Source organism: Schistocerca americana, chromosome 1 (assembly GCF_021461395.2).
Source record: "Schistocerca americana isolate TAMUIC-IGC-003095 chromosome 1, iqSchAmer2.1, whole genome shotgun sequence".
Taxonomy (NCBI): domain Eukaryota; kingdom Metazoa; phylum Arthropoda; class Insecta; order Orthoptera; family Acrididae; genus Schistocerca; species Schistocerca americana.
Genome location: NC_060119.1, coordinates 801,505,877 through 801,524,341, shown reverse-complemented (window position 1 = coordinate 801,524,341; position 18,465 = coordinate 801,505,877). Strand labels below are relative to the sequence as shown.

Here is an 18,465-nt window from a genome sequence, read left to right as displayed (position 1 = left end):
CAAATATTTTCTGAAGCAGCAATGAGCAACAATAAGCACTTCATTTGGTCATCAAATTAGACATATGATGTATGTTTTTCTTTGATACTGTAGATCAGGTTACTTTCATTGAAGTCTACTGGTGCTGGAGCATGCTGCTGAATTAGCTGTAAGTGACTGTATCTCGTACATTTACAATTACAAATCACTGAAAAGTCATGACCTTCTGTGATGTGAAGGCGGATCATTTGTTCCAGGCAGTGAAAGGTTAGGCATTGTGTTGAAATAGTAGTGCGGGAGTCATACTCAAGGACCAGTAAAGCATTTCATCGTTTTCTTTTCTCAGGAAGCATTCACTACTGAGAGTATTTGTGCTTTATAGTAGATATTACATCCAGCGATACTTTGGAAGACACTATCGTGTGTGTTATGTACTTATTGTAATAATCTAAAAAAGCACATTTGGATGCATTAGCCCCTGTAGGATTCTCTCATGGACACTTCGCTCACTACAGTGAAAGAAAATGTAAAGCTGTCCACAACCTGAAGACTGGTTTGAAGACTGCACTACTTTACTAGACATTGCCATGTTGTGGATGATATGCTCTTGCCTTATTCTGATCTTTGAATTTATTTGTCCAGCCAGTGTAGCAAGGAGCAAACCACAGAGTAGCTTGGAATTTTTGACATTAACAAATGGTTGTCATAAATGAAAGAGATGTGAGTCACTGTGGCTTTATTGTTTCACATTTCCGTGTTCCATGTTTTAAGTCCAACATCATTGCTAATTATTTGTTTACATCCATTGATTTTAATGTACTTGAAGTTCTTGCTGTGTTCTAATATTTTTTTTTTTTTTCTCCACGATTTATGTTGGTAGATGCCTGAAGAAGAAGCATTTGCAGTTCTAGTGAAGCTTATGCAAGAATACAAGATGAGGGACATGTTCAAACCAACTATGGCAGAACTTGGTCTGTGCATGTATCAGTTGGAGAACCTTGTGCAGGTATTCAGTTTGTTGTATGATTATTTTATTTTAAATTAATAGGGCCTGTTATCTGTACCATAACCTGCTCAAAGGTCGCATATTACAGTGTTTATAAAAACCTTAATACAACATTTTAGAAAGCAATGGAACAAATAATGCTAGCTTTGTATCACTTGCTGAAACAGAAGTAGTTCAAATAGGATAAGAAGAAATACAAAAGGGGTGAGACATTGAATCTCAGACTTTCAGAACTGTAACTTGATTGTGAGCAGCAGAGCTTGAAAAATGGGTCTGTGTGGACAGGAGGAAATGTCACTGAAACTTTGAGTGAAGTGAGAGTAAACAGGAAGATCAGATTTCTGGAGAAATAATGGTTGGTGTGCATGCATATTGCTGAACATTAATAATGAGCAGCAGATAGTTTATGGTAAGCCAGTAATCCATTAAGAATGAATGAATTGTGTCTAAATTGTTCGTTAGGTTTAGAGTTCACAGCCAGTCAGCATTCGGAGTGTCCTGTTGTAGAACATTCATGCAACAGAATATTGGACACACATGATATGTTTCATGTGGGTTGTTGTTGGCTCTTTGTTTCTGGGTATTAATTATTTCACTGGCCTGCCAATATCTGTGTGGGCCATACTTAGCTTCCATAGTTTTATTCTTGTATCTTCATCATCTTAGCCATTTTCTGTGTAATGTCTTTTTAAATTTTTATGTTCGACATTTTTTGCTTCTTTTCAACAGTTACTGATGCAATTTGTCTGACTCTCGCTTTCTGTGTAGCATTCTGATCCCATCCGAGTTTAATCAACAACATTCTATTGTGCATCCATATACTGTGATATAATTCTATTCACCTCACTTATTCTTTTCATAAATCTGAGAGCACTTGTTACTAATCCACCTATTCCAAATGGATTGCTTCAGACACAACTTTCTTTTTCTCTTTCATAACCTAAATTCTGCATAATAAAGTTTGGTTTTGATATAACATAAGATTTTTGGCTTCTAAACAAAGTTGCTTGAAATTATCCATCGCTTTTTATACTGATCCATTCACTTTATTGGTTTTCTTCATGAGGCTCATTTTCGCATTTGGTTTCTCTTTTACAAATCATTCCCAGCTTTCCTAATGAGTTTGAAGTCTTAGCCACCTCTTACTGTAGCAACATAGTAGATTTTGTGGGGGATGGTTCCCATCAGCTAATACCACAAACCCTGATATGAGAACACGGCTCATCTTAATTGTGACACATTTAGAAAATCCTGTTAATACTCCTGATGGTTAGTTTCACTTAAATGATGATATTTTAATTACTATTTATTAATTAAAATGCTGACAAAGACATATTGATGACTTTCATAACAGTTGACCTAGATGAAATAAAATTAGTTTTGTAATTCTGTGAGCAAATGTAATCATTTGATTTTCATTATAACATTTTGTCACATTCTTGTTTGGACATTCTCCTAGCAATTTCTGTTTTCACATGTTTTAAACCATTTCAGCCCGGTTTAACCAAAACATTATAAATGCATTTGCAAGCAATCAGAACAGACAGTTTGTGAGGGACTGCCCATGTCATTTGGATGCACTAAACTATCTGTATTGGTAGCCATCAGCACAACTTAAATGACACCATACTTAATTTGTGCCCATGAGACATGTAATTCTGTAGTATGATTTGTCTGACACTAGTCACTAGAATAAACACAGCAGTCTCCGCTGAAAGGAGGTCTTTTTGGCTGTAGCACTTGAGTGGGCATTAGTTGCACTGATAGTCTTTGCAGATGCTTTGACAAATGTCAGATGTGCATGTTTCCAAGATGACGCTGCCTTGTTTTTGCCTAGGGTGGAGGTGGAAACATTGACCCACTGAAGCAACAAGATACTTCAGTCATTCAGAGCACTGATCTCATGAATTTCATGAATGGAACACTAATACAACAAGACAATTTGAAGTGTTTCTTTATGAAATGTCATGGCTGCAAGTTGACAACTGCCACTTCACCTGAAATTTCATGGAACCATGTTTGTTCATTATTTATAAAGCGAGAAGAATACCTCAAACAAACATGAAGCTGTGGGGAATCTCCATTGTTATTGGGGTCCGAATTAATGCTAGCTTAACTTAATAATAATGACATCTCAGTGTATAGTGTAGACGCTCACTCGCCTCTTGTTTCAAGTCTGTCTGTCTCTCTCTCTCTCTCTCTCTCTCTCTCTCTCTCTCTCTCTCTCTCTCTCTCTCTCTACATCTGCAGTGACACAACTCACACCACTGCACTGTACATTATAGTTAAGGATGCATATAATTCCAGAATGAAATTTTCAATCTGCAGCAGAGTGCGCACTCACATCAATGCACACACTGCTGCAAAGCGAAAGTTTCATTATGGAAACATCCCCCAGGCTGTGGCTAAGCCATCCATGTCTCCACATTATCCTTTCTTCCAGAAGTGTTAGTTCTGCAAGGTTTGCTGGAAGTTAAGTGTGGGAAGGTAGAAGATGAGGTACTGGAGGAAATAAAGCTGTGAGGGTGGGCCATGAGTCGTCCTTGGGTAGCTCCGAAGTTCGAGTCTTGGTCCAGCAAACAGTTTTGCTCTGCCAGGAAGTTTCAATGTATATAATTCTTAGAGTTAGTGTCATAAAAAAAACCAGAATGTTTTTGTTTTAGCATCAATATATCTTTGTCACTGTGCATAGCCATTCAGTTGCTGTAAGCACTTTGTATCTGGTCAGTTCTTAAAATAAAATTAATATGTATTTATTAGTAAGGTTATAGCATAGCAGTAATGGCAGTTCTGCAATAATTAGAAAGTTCATAATTAATTCATGAGGCTAGAATCCTTGGAGGTGTTTTTAACTCAGTGGTATTATATGAATATAGCATATGAATGTCTTCTTCAAAATAGAAATGTCTTCGCAGGAGCTGATTCCTGACCTGCACATCCACTTCCAGTCTCAGAGCTTCCACACAAGTATGTACGCCAGTAGCTGGTTTCTTACACTCTTCACAACTGCGCTGCCTCTATCAGTTGCATGCAGGTTAGTGAATGTGAAATGTTGGAAAAATATGATTTTTATCCTGAACAGTGGAAAGGCCAGGATGGATAGAGCAACATACTAAAAACATGCACTTACGGGCTGTGAGTGTGAGCATGATGGAGGTGGTGGTGGGAAGCATTTGTAGGTCACTTACTTATGTTTTCTTCAAAACCTCAAAAACTACAGCTTCTAGTGACAAAATTAAACTGCCTTAAGTTCCCTACAAAAAAGGTCCTATCCATTTTTTTTCTCTAGGATTAATTGTTTCCCTGTTTTGGGGGAAGAAAAAATCACAGATTATTGAAAATAGTGTTTTGAATGTGTAAAATTACTGGTTACTATTAAATGAAGTGGGTTAAGAACAAAGATGAAATGTTTGTGGTACCATGTCTAACTGAAGTAGAGCCTAGTTCACTGCATTATAGTCATGCGAAGCAAATGCAGGGTGTTACACGAAGTTATACCGACCTTCTGCAGTGCACTCTATGAATCATTTGCGATGCAGTACAGAGACATGGTTGGGGGGGGGGGGGGGGGGGGAGGTTGAAGGTTGAGGTGTGTTTACTTTCCACTAAGTGCAATAATGCTCAATGGAATACATATGTGAGTTACTAATAATACTAATGCCAGAAACACACATGGACAGAATCTATGTAAACCTTTTCCCACTTTCTACACTGTTAGAGGAGGAATTGGTTTCAAGTCATTCGTTACGACAGCTATAGGATTCTTGTGCGAATCTCGTATGTGAGAAGACAAAGTAACATCACTGAACTTGTGTTTATATAGTCGAATTATTTTTAAGTTTATTAAATGAGTACTTGTGTGCAGTTATTAAGTGAGGTATTACGCAAAAAAGTTAAACAGCTGGAGCTGGCAACTTTCAACCATATTGAAGTATCTGTCCCAAATGTTACATTCTGTCATTGTGCATTTGACAGTGTTGATCTGATTGTCTTCATTATTAGTGGTTGGAATACATTTCACAGCTTTTGGGGTATGAAATGCAACAGATCTGCCTCAGCTCTCCCGACACCTGAGGTTTAAATTGTCTCTCTCTGCTACAAAAGTGTGTCACTTAGGTGTTAGGGTACTTCATAACTGGATCATGACCAGGCCCATTCCATCAGATATATTTAAGCCCACCTGTGTGTGTGTGTGGGGGGGGGGGGGTGTAAGTGGCTCCACTCAGTGTAGAGATTTATTCAGTCTATCAGTAACACAGTTAATGGTGAGGGAAGTACCATAACTTTGTTGTTATTCAGTAAATCACCACCATCTGACTACACTAATGTAAAATACGCTGTCAGTAATACGGTGGCAAGTTCCATGTTTACCAACCCAATGCTGATCCCACCAACATTACAAAAGTTACTAACATCATCACACTTGCAACACTTCTTAGCTATAATTTATGGGAGCATACTTCACATAAAATCTCACATAACAATTCGAAAGGTGCTACTCACCATAAAGCGGAGATGCTGAGTTGCAGATAGGCACAACAAAAAGACTGTCGCAGATAAATAAAGCTTTCGACCATTAAGGCCTTCCTCATCAATAGGCGCACGCGTACACACACACACACACACACACACACACACACACACACACACACACACACAGGCCTTAAAGGCTGAGAGCTTTATTTATTTGTGACAGTCTTTTTGTTGTGCCTATCTGCAACTCAGCATCTCTGCTATATGGCGAGTAGCAACTTTCCTTTTCATAGTACTGTTACATCCATACTGGATTTTCCATTGTTTGATTCACTTAACAATTGTAAATAAGTACTCATTTAATAAACTGAAAGTAACTCAATTATATAAACCCAAGCTCTGTGACATTATTTTGTCTTCTCACATAAGAGAACTGGATAGGAAATACTGGGGGGGGGGGGGGGGGGGGGGGTGTATCATCCATCTGTAAAGTGAAAAGTGAGCAGCATTCATGGTGGGAGTAGTCGCCTCTGCCGGAAAAACATTACAGCTCCCATACATGACGAGTTGATGACTAAGAATCAAGCACTTGGGCGTGGTACACGTATTTAACATTTGTTTTTGAACCACTTCATTTACCACTAAACAGTAGTTTTATACCATTAAAACCCTTTTTTTAATAATCTGCAATTTTTCCATTCTCTGCAATGTGGAAACAATTAGTTGTAGCGGGAAAATGAATAAGACTTTTTTTTGGAGGGAAATTTAATGTAGTATAATTTTGTACTGGGAAGCATTTTTCCTAGAAGTTGCAGTTTTAGAGTTATTCAAGAAAAACTTAAAAGAAAAGATAGCTTAAAACACATCCAACTCCTACACTCGTAGCCTACCGATGAGGATTTTTAATATGTTGCTCCTGACACTCTCTTAATGACATTTTACAAAAATTTGTAACTACATGTAGGTTTCCTTGCAATTTCGAGAGTGGGAGGGGTGCAGAAGAGTGTGATCTGATATTTGAATTTTTTGGAGCTGAAATTACTTTATGTGATACAATTTTAATGGATGACTGTTTGCAAATATGTAAAATTTTTGTACTAAAACTGCTTATTACGATTGCTTTTCTTCATTTTTTAAACATTGCCACAATTCTTTGTGGTATTTCTACCATTTTTCAATATGATTTGTTAATCTAAGGCAATATTGAAATTGTGTTGATAGGAAGTAATTTTGTAGACTCCATTTGTGCAGACTGGTCTGGTGAGGTTTTCACCTTTATTTTTTAATGCATTAAAATAATTTTCACTCAGCCATCTGCTAGTTACGATATTCATATTTCAGGATTAAACTGTCTAACTTTCAGATGTTTGTAGTTGTTCTGACTAATCAGAATTTGCATGCATCATTCAAACTGAAATGACATTAGTTGATTTCAAAAACTGTATTATAGCTGAGGTTTTTGCTGTTCAAAAATCTGCACTGGTCTTCAGATCTCCACGGACTGCCTAGTTGAAACTAGGTCTACATTAGAATGAAGTTAATTGTAATCTGTTTACTGTAATGATGATAATATTTCATGTTACTGAAGTAAAGTTTTCAATTCAATTGGTTTTTGCCCTGCTTTTTGTATGTGTTTCAGAGCTATGAATAATTTGTTTTGTGACAGCCTACTACCATATTTGGACCTGTGCTCTGTAGTTTTTTCATTCGTGTCAGCTTGTATTTCTCGTCATTAAATAACTTGCTCACAGGGTGCTACATTGAAGCACTGAGAAAGGTGTTGGCACTATTATGTCTACCACTAGGTGCTCAGTGTGTGATGTGTCTCTAAAAGAACTCACTTAAGCCCAGCTGTGAGGTCTAACTACATATACACATTGGCACTTCGTGGCGCTTAAGTTAAACTTTTGCTATCTCTACCTCAGTACTGGATGAGAGAACTGATCAACATACAGCTAGAGAAGGAAATATAAGAAGTGGATTTAATTTATGGGTGATCTAATATATCAGAAAAACTTAGCAGCAAATCTGTTGCATTATTGAATGTCGACCAAAAAAAGAAAAGAATGGGAGGAGAGGGGGAATCCTGATTAAGTGAGACATAGTGAGTTCCTGCATGTAAATGACTGTCAATATGCAAAATCAAAGCAAGCAAAAGCTGTCTTAGTTGTTGCTGTGCAGTCAACTCAGTTTGTCATTTGAAAAATGGCTTTCTCATTTGTGTGTTTGATAACTAGCCTTTGGATTAGTCTCAACAACTCCTACAGAACTAAAATCTGCAGAAGTTATAGATCAGCTTTTATACATGTATACACAAGTTATAATTTTTAGTGTAACCCTTAAAATGAGCCTATAATTACTCTTTTTTTCCTTTTATCTCATGAAACATATACTTAGTCACTAAAAATACTGTGCAATTGATACAATAAAACATTTTTGTAATAACACCTGTGTTAATATTATAATAAGTGTAAGCTATGTGTTGGTAATTCAGTTATATTAGTTTCTATAAAATTTTCTGTCATGTATTCTGATCAATTGCCAATAGTAAAATCACCTGGGAAAGTTCTTTTACAGCACTGTGGCAACTATTTTGCTAATCCACTTCATTGATACTTCATAAAAATATCTTTAATGCAGTCTCTGTGAATGCAACATATGACTGCTTATATCAAGTAATGTATTTCTGCAGGAGATGTGGCCATTTTTAGAACATTACACATAGTTTGATTTTCTGAATTCTTGATGATAAACTTTGTTTCAATAGCTACACAAAGGTATTTTTTTTTTTCATTTCAGGATTATGGATGTGTTCTTGTCCGAAGGCATGGAAATAATATTTAAGGTAGCTCTTGCGCTGCTTACTCTTGGGAAAGAAGACCTCCTGTGCCTCGATATGGAGGGGATGTTAAAGGTAGGGTGCATAAGGGTTTTTGTTTTATTAAGCTACGTATGTGATACAACTTTTTATTTCTAGGTATATTTTGAGACAAGTTGTTTATATAATCAAACAGATAAACAAGACAGACTGATTGTCTAGAAGCATACATATGGGGAGGGGGTGATATTCATCATTGTTTTCTACATTACAGTAAAATCTCTCACACCCCATGTACACCAGTCATTAAGTTCTTAATTTGGTCAGTTAACAAAGTGAATTTTTTATCAGTTTGCAAAATTTCTTGGTTATCATATTCACTCACAGGACCTCCAAAACATCATTTTCAAAATTTAAAATATTTGTGATGTTCACTCTGCAAGATTTTGCTCACTACAGATAGCACGGAAAATTGCTGATGAGCAACATCAGATTTAACAAACGTGAATGAAGCATCTGCTTTTACTTTGCTCAAAGGATATACACAAGTCCTGAATGTAGACAACTTCTCATTTCAACAGTTTCTAAATTCAATTTCTTTACATCCACATTGAACAGATTTGTTGCCCATCCAGAATTCTGTGTGGCTACACGTGTGGTTCGAAAAGGTATTTCTGTTACTGCTTTTGTAGTTGCCATTGTTATTACTTAGTGAAATCATTCAGCGGCAATACAGATCACCTGCATAACTTAAGGTACATGTTGTGATGGATCTTTGGTAAGGACATGTTACATCCTTCCTAGATCCAAGCTTCCACTCAATCGTTGACCTCATCACTGACAAGATGTTAAGCCTTGATCTTCCTTTCTTATTATTCTGGTATAACATATCTTTTGTTTCACTTTAATTTTGTCTTTTTAATTCTAGCTTAGTCACTAATCCTCTATCTCTTGGCATGTTGTGTTTACAATTGTACCTGACAAACTAAATAAAGTTGGTCCTTATAATTTGGCCTTATAGTGGCCCACAATGACCAAGGCCCACTGTGACCTAGATAGTGCAGTTGAATTTGGAAAATGCAAAAATCAAAACCCTGCCAGGCCACACCAGTGTCCCTGATGTAATATATTCAACCACTGCAGGTGAGTGCTGATATTGTTTCTTCAACACATTCATGCCAAATTCTTAACTCTTCAACATCAAAGTTTCTAATACATTGCAGATCAACTGAGTTCTAATCCCCAAATCACAAGTTCTATAAGCACCTGTACCTGTAATTTTCACATGATGATCACTTCAGTTTTTGAGTTACACTCAAATCTGTGTGTGGAAATTTCACTGTAAGCAACACAAACTAGATATTACTTACATTAATGTATAGATTGAGAGAATTGTATTCGTGTTTTACCAATCAAATGATTCAAGCAAATTCTCTTTCTTTGTCTTTCAGTACTTCCAAAAGGACCTTCCCCCAAAAGCAGAAGCTGATATTGATGGCTTAATGCAACTTGCATACAATATCAAGTATAATCCAAAGAAGATGAAAAAGTTGGAAAAAGATTATACTGTAATGAAAACAAAGGAGCAAGAAGAAATGGTAGAATTACGGGTATGTACAATGTAGCAGTTTTCATTTCTACAAAAAAAAAAAAAAAAAAAAAAATTTATGAGTGGCCAGAGGCTTTATTTATTTTAGAATCTTTTGTAGGTACCATATTTACTCGAATCTAAGCCGCCTTTTTTTTCCAGTTTTTGTAATCCAAAAAACCGCCAGCGGCTTAGAAACGAGTGCAAAGCGGAAGTTCTTTCAAAAATGTTGGTAGGTGCCGCCACAACTAACTTCTGTCGTCGAATATATGTAACGCTTTGCAGGCACAAAGATAAATACTGGCACCAAAACCTTTGCGTCAGTAAATAAATTTTAAAAAAAGGTGGAAGACGAGCTTTTTTTCTCCGCCCTGAGTTTTGACCACTGCATTTTCATACATTATCCAACGAAGTAAATACAAATTCCGTATTGTTCATCTTCGAATGTAGCAGCATTTCAATGCACCATGAAAATCCGACTGGCAAGACTGATTAGGATGTTTGTCAAAATTGCCAACTCTGCGTTCTGAATTTATTCCTACCTGTGAGAAGAGATGGTTGCTAATAGGAACTTTTATAAATTGTGAATCACATGCAGTATTCTCTTCACCATAATAATAATAATAACGAATATAAAGATTTTGCCATGTATTCTTTCGTGTTGGCTGCTATCTCATTTAAATCCTGTCTGCCTAATAAACTACGAAACTAGAGTGAGACAAAAGCAAACGCGGAAGAATATACATATCATGTCATGTTTATATTCGTATTATTCTTATGCCGAATAGTGATACAGTCAGAAATGAAGCACGGCAATTGATTTAGATTTTTAAATCTAAGATGACTCTAATTTCTGTGCAGAATGTAATGTACTAAAGAGGCATCTGCAAAGATTTTCAACCGCGAAAAATTTTCGCTAAACTATCGTTCAGAACATCTTCTATCATATGCAGTCTATTATTTGGTTCTTGTTGATCATTATTAAAGAAAGTGGCAGTGTAAGTAACAACAAATAGCAGTCTCTTGCCATTGTTTCGCTAATGAGACGATTCCTCTCTTTTTTTTAAAAAAAATGTAAGCAGCGGTAGCGCAAACAAAAGCAAGCAAGCCATGCCGCGAGTGGCGACAGGTCATAAACACTCATTATCAGAATGCGACAAACAATGCATGGCACAGTACAGTAATGCATTTTCAGCTTTTAGTGATGTAAACACCTATACAAAGAGAACGGCACTTATCACATCAAAGAAAAATAAGCAATCAATTCAAACCAGACAAAGCACGTGAAAAAGGAAGGGTACCCGTATAAATACGGACGGAGCGCCTGACGCATAGCAACGGCTACCTGGTAAAGCTTAAACTGCTAAGCTTACGACTCGAACCAAACTACTATAGCTGTATCGTCATTCATCTGACCTAAATTGTGTCTCATATTACAATGGACCAATTTTGTTTCGATTTGGAGGTGCGACCTAAAACTTTTCTCTCCCCTTGAATTTTGAGTCTCAGATTTTTGGTGCGGCTTAGATTCGGGAAAATTTTTTTGTCCTCGATTTCGAATCTCATTTTTCAGGTGCGGCTTAGATTCTAGTGCGGCTTAAATTCGAGTAAATACGGTAGCTATTTACAGCTGTCCGGCATTTGAAGAAAAGCATTTTGAGCCACCAGCTGCACACATGCAGCTTTATTCTCAACTGCTTTCAGTTTTAGCAACCAGCATCACCAGAAGACTACATTATAAAGAAGCAGAGAATCATATGTAGTATACACAGACAAATCCTTTAAATAAAGAAAAAAAATTGTGGAGAACAACCATCTGGAAAGCATGTACAAAGCTGTACAGCTATATATAAAAAATACATTAAATTGAAACGGGGTACAACTACATGTTTAGTACAAACTTGCTTCATAGTAGCAAGCATGAACTCAATAAATTTCAAAATACTGTGAACTGTAAGTTTAACACAGTGTGTAATAGATGACTCTTTAACAGTTAATGACTACATAAGTTCAAACTTACAAAGGTGTATATTACACACTAACTGTCAAAGACAGTACTATTAAAGATAACAAAAAATATGAAAATCCACAACCAAAGAACATGGATCTATGCTTTAGTTTAGGTCGATAATAAACTTCAGTTGGCAACAAATAGCATCCATAACATCAATGTGTTATAGAAGTCTATAGTGACATTTTGTCGAATCAATAATTTATAAAATCAAGACTATTAGAATGTGGTTAAAAGAATTTTGTGTGAATAAAACTGTGTATATAGCAGTTATTAAATCATAAAGCCACAATATGGCAGGAAAACATAACGACGGTTTTTTTTTTTCTGTGAGATGTTTAACATTGTTTACAGACAGTGCCTATTAATTAAGTTATGATGTTCTTAAATAATACGGACATGTGCTGTGTCTGGTTATTAGTTACCTGAGTTCTGTGTTTGATGTATTGCCTAGCATGTTTGTGTTGGACATTTTGTCCGATGATCAGCCCTTATATGGCTACTCTGCTTTTACATGTACATTTATTCCACTGATGGATTATGTTTTAAGAAGCTCAGATGGATAGCAGTCTACATCTACATCTACATCTACATCCATTCTCCGCTAGCCACCTGACAGTGTGTGGCGGAGGGTACCTTGAGTACCTCTATCAGTTCTCCCTTCTATTCCAGTCTCGTATTGTTCATGGAAAGGAGGATTGTCAGTATGCCTCTGTGTGGGCTCTAATCTCTCTGATTTTATCCTCATGGTCTCTTCACGAGATATACGTAGGAGGGAACAATATACTGCTTGACTCTTCGGTGAAGGTATGTTCTCGAAACTTTAACAAAAGCCCGTACCGAACTACTGAGCGTCTCTCCTGCAGAGTCTTCCACTGGAGTTTATCTATCGACTCCGTAACGCTCTCGCGATTACTAAATGATCCTGTAATGAAGCGCGCTGCTCTCCATTGGATCTTCTCTATCTCTTCTATCAACCCAATCTGGTACGGATCCCACACTACTGAGCAGTATTCAAGCAGTGGGCAAACAAGCATACTGTAACCTACTTCCTTTGTTTTCGGATTGCATTTCCTTAGGATTCTTCCAATGAATCTGTCTGGCATCTGCTTTACCGATGATCAACTTTATATGATCATTCCATTTTAAATCACTCCTAATGCGTACTCCCAGATAATTTATGGAATTAACTGCTTCCAGTTGCTTACGTGCTATATTGTAGCTAAATGATACGGGATCTTTCTTTATATGTATTCGCAGCACATTACACTTGTCTACATTGAGATTCAATTGCCATTCCCTGCACCATGCTTCAATTTGCTGCAGATCCTCCTGCATTTCAGTACAATTTTCCATTGTTACAACCTCTCAATACACCACAGCATCATCCGCAAAAAGCCTCAGTGAACTTCCGATGTCATCCACAAGGTCATTTATGTATATTGTGAATAGCAACGGTCCTACAACACTCCCCTGCGGCACACCTGAAATCACTCTTACTTTGCAAGACTTCTCTCCATTGAGAATGACATGCTGCGTTCTGTTATCTAGAAACTCTTCAATCCAATCACACAATTGGTCTGATAGTCCATATCTTCTATAAATTGAATGTATTTTTAATCTATCAGTGTAAAGCTTTATAAGTACTTACCAGTCTTTTTGTTGTGACTGTCTGTGACTGAATGTTGTCTCTGTATGGTGAGTATGAATGTATCCTTTTCATAATATTATGTATTTTCCATTGGAAACAATATTGCTGGCATTAACTTTTGGTCTGTATATGTGCTACCTTGTGTGGACGCTGCTGGTTGACAGTATTGAATTTCATTGCCAGCCTCTACTTGAGCATACATCCCATATTTTTTGATTGTAGATTTTTGTGTGTTTTGTAATCTTTGACAATGTTGTCGTTGACACTTACTTAGTCTATAATTGTGTACATTAGTAAGCTTGTAATTACTAGTTGTTAACTGCTGAGAGTCATCAATTATACACAACTGTACTTTTATGGTTTATAGTATTTTGAAGTGTATCGAGTTCATGCATGCTACTACGAAGCGAGTTTGTATTGGACATGCAATTCTATCAGTGTAAAGCTTTGTAAGTACTTACCAGACAATCATTCTTCATACAGGTGATTTCATTATTTGAAAGGTTTGTCAGTGTATACTAAATATGACTTTCTGGTTCTTTACTTTATAGTCCTCCAGTGAGATGCTAAAATTGAAACCAGTTAAGAATAAAGGTGTATACATACAGCTGATGGCTCAAAATTTTTTTCTTCAAATTATTTATTTCCATTAAATCTTATTACTTTTAAGACATTTTGTCCCATATTTCAAATTTAATTTGTGAGAAAAGTTTCTGGGACTAAATTTTTTTTTCTTTTTTTCTTACTATATAACAAAAGCAGTTCTTTCTTCTCCTTTCTTGCAGTGGAGTGGTAATACATTAGACTCCTATTCACACATGACAAAATCCAGATACCACCCCACTTTGTCTTATTATAAAATTTTATATGTTTTCTGTGGAGATCTTGTCAGTATGATATCGAGAAGGTCGTAGGTATTGGTACCAAAGTTGCCTTGAGTTTGGGAAGGTATTCAATACAGTTCATGCATGCTTACTTAGTGACCAGAATAAAATGGTATAGAGCATCAAATGAGCTTTGTCTCTGGATTCAGGACTTGTAGCAGATAGAGTTCAATGGTGCGAAGTTACCACACTATGGTAACATTTCCAGGGAAGTGTTACAGGGCTGCTACTTTCACATAAGTGGAAATGATGTGGCGAATCACATCATATGCCCTGAGAGGCTGTTAACACAGATGATGCTGTTGTATCTAGGAAAGCTGCGACATTAGAAAACTGCAGTGCGTGTAGGAAGACCTGCAAGGGATCAACAGTTAGTGCAGGGACTAACAGTTGACATTTAACATAAATAAATGTGATGTACTGTGCATAACTAGGTGAAAAGATTTAAAATTATTATTGTTTGATTACTGGAAACAGTAACAACCATAAAATATCCAGGAGTAACTGTCTGGTTTCACCTTAAATGTAATGACCAAGTGAAATTAGTTACAGGAAAAGGAAATGCCAGTCTGACCTTTTGGAAGAATGCAATGGAAATGCAATTCATGTCTGAAAAGAATGGTTTACTAGTCAATCATTCATGCAATTATTCAGTTCAGCTCATCAGTCTGGGATCCTTAACTTTTCGCATTAATAGAAGAGAGGGACAAATTTCATAGGAGTGGTGTGTTTCATTATGAATTTGTTTAATAAATGCAAGAATATTATGGAGATACTGTAAGAAAGGTGTTGTGCATCACTGAGGTTTTTTTTTGTTCCAATTTATAGGTTTCATCAACAACTGTTGTTGTTGTGGTCTTCAGTCCTGAGACTGGTTTGATGCAACTCTCCATGCTACTCCATCCTGTGCAAGCTTCTTCATCTCCCAGTACCTACTGCAGCCTAAATCCTTCTGAATCTGCTTAGTGTATTCATCTCTTGGTCTCCCTCTATGATTTTTACCCTCCACGCTGCCTTCCAATACTAAATTGGTGATCCCTCGATGTCTCAGAACATGTCCTACCAACCGATCCCTTCTTCTAGTCAAGTTGTGCCAGAAGCACCTCTTCTCCCCAATACTACTCAATACCTCCTCATTAGTTATGTGATCTACCCATCTAATCTTCAGCATTCTTCTGTAGCACCACATTTCGAAAGCTTCTATTCTCTTCTTGTCTAAACTATTTATCGTCCACGTTTCACTTCCATACATGGCTACACTCCATACAAATACTTTCAGAAACGACTTCCTGACACTTAAATCTATACTCGATGTTAACAAATTTCTCTTCTTCAGAAACACTTTCCTTGCCATTGCCGGTCTACATTTTATATCCTCTCTACTTCGATCATCATCAGTTATTTTGCTCCCGAAATAGCAAAACTCCTTTATTACTTTAAGTGTCTCATTTCCTAATCTAATTCCCTCAGCATCACCCGACTTAATTCGACTACATTCCATTACCCTTGTTTTGCTTTTGTTGATGTTCATCTTATATCCTCCTTTCAAGACACTGTCCATTCCGTTCAACTGCTCTTCCAAGTCCTTTGCTGTCTCTGACAGAATTACAATGTCATCGGCGAACCTCAAAGTTTTTATTTCTTCTCCATGGATTTTAATTCCTACTCCAAATTTTTCTTTCGTTTCCGTTACTGCTTACTCAACATACAGATTGAATAACATCGGGGAAAGGCTACAACCCTGTCTCACTCTCTTCCCAACCACTGCTTCCCTTTCGTGCACCCCAACTCTTACAACTGCCATCTGCTTTCTGTACAAATTGTAAATAGCCTTTCGTTCCCTGTATTTTACCCTTGCCACCTTCAGAATTTGAAAGAGAGTATTCCAGTCAACATTGTCAAAAACTTTCTCCAAGTCTACAAATGCTAGAAACGTAGGTTTGTCTTTTCTTAATCTAGCTTCTAAGATAAGTCGTAGGGTCAGTATTGCCTCACGTGTTCCAACATTTCTACAGAATCCAAACTGATCTTCCCCGAGGTCAGCTTCTATCAGTTTTTCCATTCGTCTGTAAAGAATTCGCGTTAGTATTTTGCAGCTGTGACTTATTAAACTGATAGTTCAGTAATCTTCACATCTGTCAACACCTGCTTTCTTTGGGATTGGAATTATTATATTCTTCTTGAAGTCTGAGGGTATTTCACCTGTCTCATACATATTGCTCACCAGATGGTAGAGTTTTGTCAGGACTGGCCATCCCAAGGCTGTCAGTAGTTCTAATGGAATGTTGTCTACTCCGGGGGCCTTGATTCGACTCAGGTCTTTCAGTGCTCTGTCAAACTCATCACGCAGTATCATATCTCCCATTTCATTTCATTTCATCTACATCCTCTTCCATTTCCATAATATTGTCCTCAAGTACATCGGCCTTGTATAGACTCCTTCCACCTTTCTGCTTTCCCTTCTTTGCTTAGAACTGGGTTTCCATCAAAGCTCTTGATATTCATGCAAGTGGTTCTCCTTTCTCCAAAGGTCTCTTTAATTTTCCTGTAGGCAGTATCTATCTTATCACTAGTTAGATAGGCCTCTACATCCTTAAATTTGTCCTCTAGCCATCCCTGCTTAGCCATTTTGCACTTCCTGTCGATATCATTTTTGAGACGTTTGTATTCCTTTTTGCCTGCTTCATTTACTGCAATTTTATATTTTCTCCTTTCATCAATTAAATTCAATATTTCTTCTGTTACCCAAGTGTTTCTACTAGCTGTCGTCTTTTTACCTATTTGATCCTCTGGTGCCTTCACTATTTCATCCCTCAAAGCTACCCATTCTTCTTCTACTGTATTTCTTTCCCCCATTCCTGTCAATTGTTCCCTTATGCTCTCTCTGAAACTCTGTACAGCCTCTGGTTCTTTCAGTTTATCCAGGTCCCATCTCCTTAAATTCCCACCTTTTTGCAGTTTCTTCGGTTTTAATCTACAGGTCATAACCAATAGATTGTGGTCAGAATCCACATCTGCCCCTGGAAATGTCTTACAATTTTAAATCTGGTTCCTAAATCTCTGTCTTACCATTATATAGTGTATCTGATACCTTTTAGTATCGCCAGGGTTCTTCCATGTATACAACCTTCTTTCATGATTCTTGAACCATGTGTTAGCTATGATTAAGTTATGCTCTGCGCAAAATTCTACCAGGTGGCTTCCTCTTTCATTTCTTAGCCCCAATCCATATTCACCTGCTATGTTTCCTTCTCTCCCTTTTCCTACTCATGAGTTCCAGTCACTCATGACTATTAAATTTTCATCTCCCTTCACTACCTGAATAATTTCTTTTATCTCATCATACATTTCATCAATTTCTTCGTCATCTGTAGAGCTAGTTGGCATATAAACTTGTACTACTGTAGTAGGCGTGGGCTTCGTGTCTATCTTGGCCACAATACTGCGTTCACTATGCTGTTTGTAGTAGCTTACCCGTAGGCCTATATTTTTATTCATTATTAAACCTACTCCTGCATTACCCCTATTTGATTTTGTATTATAACCCTATATTCACCTGACCAAAAGTCTTGTTCCTCCTGCCACCGAACTTCACTAATTCCCACTATATCTAACTTTAACCTATCCATTTCCCTTTTTAAATTTTCTAACCTACCTGTCCGATTAAGGGATCTGACATTCCACGCTCCGATCCGTAGAACGCCAGTTTTCTTTCTTCTGGTAATGATGTCCTCTTGAGTAGTCCCCGCCTGGGATTGTTTTACCTCCGGAATATTTTACCCAAGAGGACGCCATCATCATTTAATCATACAGTAAAGCTGCATGCCCTCGGGAAAAATTACGGCTGTAGTTTCCCCTTGCTTTCAGCCGTTCGCAGTACCAGAACAGCAAGGCCATTTTGGTAAGTGTTACAAAGCCAGATCAGTCAATCATCCAGACTGTTGCCCCTGCAGCTACTGAAAAGGCTGCTGCCCCTCTTCAGGAACCACATGTTTGTCTGGCCTCTCAACAGATACCCCTCTGTTGTGATTGCACCTATGGTACGGCTATCTGTA

The 18,465-nt window shown here is 37.3% G+C and overlaps 1 protein-coding gene across 2 annotated transcripts in view; it reads left to right on the top strand.

The window, feature by feature from the left end:
* The window catches only part of LOC124612637 (ecotropic viral integration site 5 ortholog), a 174,657-nt gene that overhangs the window by 127,471 nt on the left and 28,721 nt on the right, over nucleotides 1-18,465 (top strand). For both annotated transcript variants that reach the window (XM_047140938.1, XM_047140946.1), the window contains exons 7-10: nucleotides 860-985; nucleotides 3,901-4,019; nucleotides 8,258-8,372; nucleotides 9,728-9,886. In XM_047140938.1, coding sequence (XP_046996894.1) covers nucleotides 860-985; nucleotides 3,901-4,019; nucleotides 8,258-8,372; nucleotides 9,728-9,886 — 519 coding nt within the window. The remainder of the gene's footprint in view (nucleotides 1-859; nucleotides 986-3,900; nucleotides 4,020-8,257; nucleotides 8,373-9,727; nucleotides 9,887-18,465) is intronic.